At 40.9% G+C, this 1,895-nt stretch overlaps 1 protein-coding gene across 1 annotated transcript; it reads left to right on the forward strand.

Annotated features, from left to right (window-relative positions):
• Window positions 1–373: 373 nt before the first annotated feature.
• On the forward strand, window positions 374–1,567 carry LOC149153340 (uncharacterized). Its single transcript, XM_089443790.1, has one exon. It carries the CDS (start codon window positions 374–376, stop codon window positions 1,565–1,567), a length of 1,194 nt encoding a protein of 397 aa, XP_089299916.1.
• The last annotated feature ends 328 nt before the right edge of the window (window positions 1,568–1,895 follow it).

The raw sequence follows: 1,895 nt of genomic DNA on the forward strand, positions 1-1,895 counted from the left end.
ACTAGATGAACGGTTTATTCCAGAAAAAGAGAAGCAATTATACAAGGAGACTTTTCAGCGCTATAAAGAGAAGAGGGTAGCTGCTGTCGATAATCCGGATTTACAGACTCTGGAAGGAGAAAGCCCAGGTAAGAGCGGTAGGAAAAAAGGTAGAAGAACTTTGAATGAATCAATTCAAGCTGTTGGAGAGACTCTTGTTAATTCAGGACGGGTGATACCTCTATCAGAGGTTTTTTTACCAACCTCCAAAAAGTTATAAATGATTGTTCTTAGCTGGAATATAAGGGGTTTAAATAGTCGTGGGAAACAGAGATATTTGAAGGAACGAATCCAGACAGGTAAGCCGAGTATTATGGTAATACAGGAAACGAAAATGGACAGTCAGATGTTGATAGACATTATTCGGAAATTGAAAATAGGTTATGAGGTTATGGCCTTAGATGCTACTGCAACAGCTGGAGGTCTGGCCATTTTGTGGAACCCTGAGCAGGTAATTTTTGAACACTGGTATACTATGCCTAGGATACTCTCCGGTTTGTTTCGAATGGTAGGGATGAGGGAACGGATTTTGTTTACTGGAGTGTATGGGCCTAATACCTGTAGGGATCGAAAAGATTTTCTGAGGAACCTCCATAGGATGAGAAGTTTCAGTCCCAACTCCCCGTGGATAATAGGTGGGGATTTTAATATGATAAGGAATTTAGACGAAAAGAGAGGGGGGCTACGGAGAGAGGACGGGTCAATGGAGGAATTTAATGACATGATCAGAGATCTACGGTTAGTCGATATTCACACAATTAATGGGACATATACCTGGAATAATCGACGGGGGGGTCAGAACCAAATTGCATCCAGATTAGATCGATTTCTGCTATCAAAGCAAATTCTCAACAGTGATGTGTTTATTGAAGCGCAGATTCTACCTACCTTGGGGTCCGATCACTGGCCCATACGGTTAGAGATTGACATGAAACAGGTCAAAGGGAGAAGACCTTTCCGTTTTGAATCTTTCTGGTTGCGGGATCCAAAGTTTATCAGAAATTTGGAAGAATGGTGGAAACAAAGTAACATTATTGGCAGAGGTAAGATGCATACTATTCAGCTGAAGCTCAAGGCAATCAAACAGCAAATTAAGGACTGGAATCGAAAAGAATTTGGTAACATTTTTGAGGCAAAGCATAAACTAGAAGTTGAAATGGAGAACATCCAACAGAGGATAATCTTGGAGGGTCGAGATGAAGAAAAGAGTCGGGAGGAAGGCCGAATTCTCAGTTTGCTAGAGGAACGAAGAAAACAAGAGGAGATTTTGTGGAAACAGAAATCAAGAGTCCGTTGGCTAAGGGAAGGGGAGCGCAATACAAAATTTTTTCATCAAGCCACGATCCAACATCGGCAGAGGAATCGGATTTTCTCACTTAAGAATGAGGAAGGAGAAAGAGTGTTAGAACAGAAAGATATTGAAAAGCTCTTACTTGATTATTTTAAAGGAATTTTAACGGAAGATCGACAGGATCGAAGGCAGGCTATTCATCAAATCTGTCGGGAGATACCGAGATTAGTTACCTAGGATCAAAATAAGGCACTCATGCGGATAGTAACTATGGAAGAATTAGAAGAAGTGGTTATGAATATGAGTAAGAATAAGGCCCCAGGTCCGGATGGGTATACGGCGGAATTTTTCCAGGCTAGCTGGCACTTTATAGGAAACGAATTATTGGAGGCGGTGGAAGAATCACGAATGAGACAGTATATATGGCCAGGTATTAATTCAACCTTTTTGACTCTCATTCCTAAAAGTAACACCTCGGATGAACCTCAGGGATTTAGACCCATTGCGTTATGCAATGTCATCTACAAGATTATCTCTACAGTGATTGTCAAAAGACTAAAGCATA

The sequence above is a fragment of the Pinus tabuliformis genome, chromosome 9, assembly GCF_031772625.1.
Source record: "Pinus tabuliformis cultivar Carrire ecotype Pingquan chromosome 9, CPIR1, whole genome shotgun sequence".
NCBI classification, from domain to species: Eukaryota; Viridiplantae; Streptophyta; class Pinopsida; order Pinales; family Pinaceae; genus Pinus; species Pinus tabuliformis.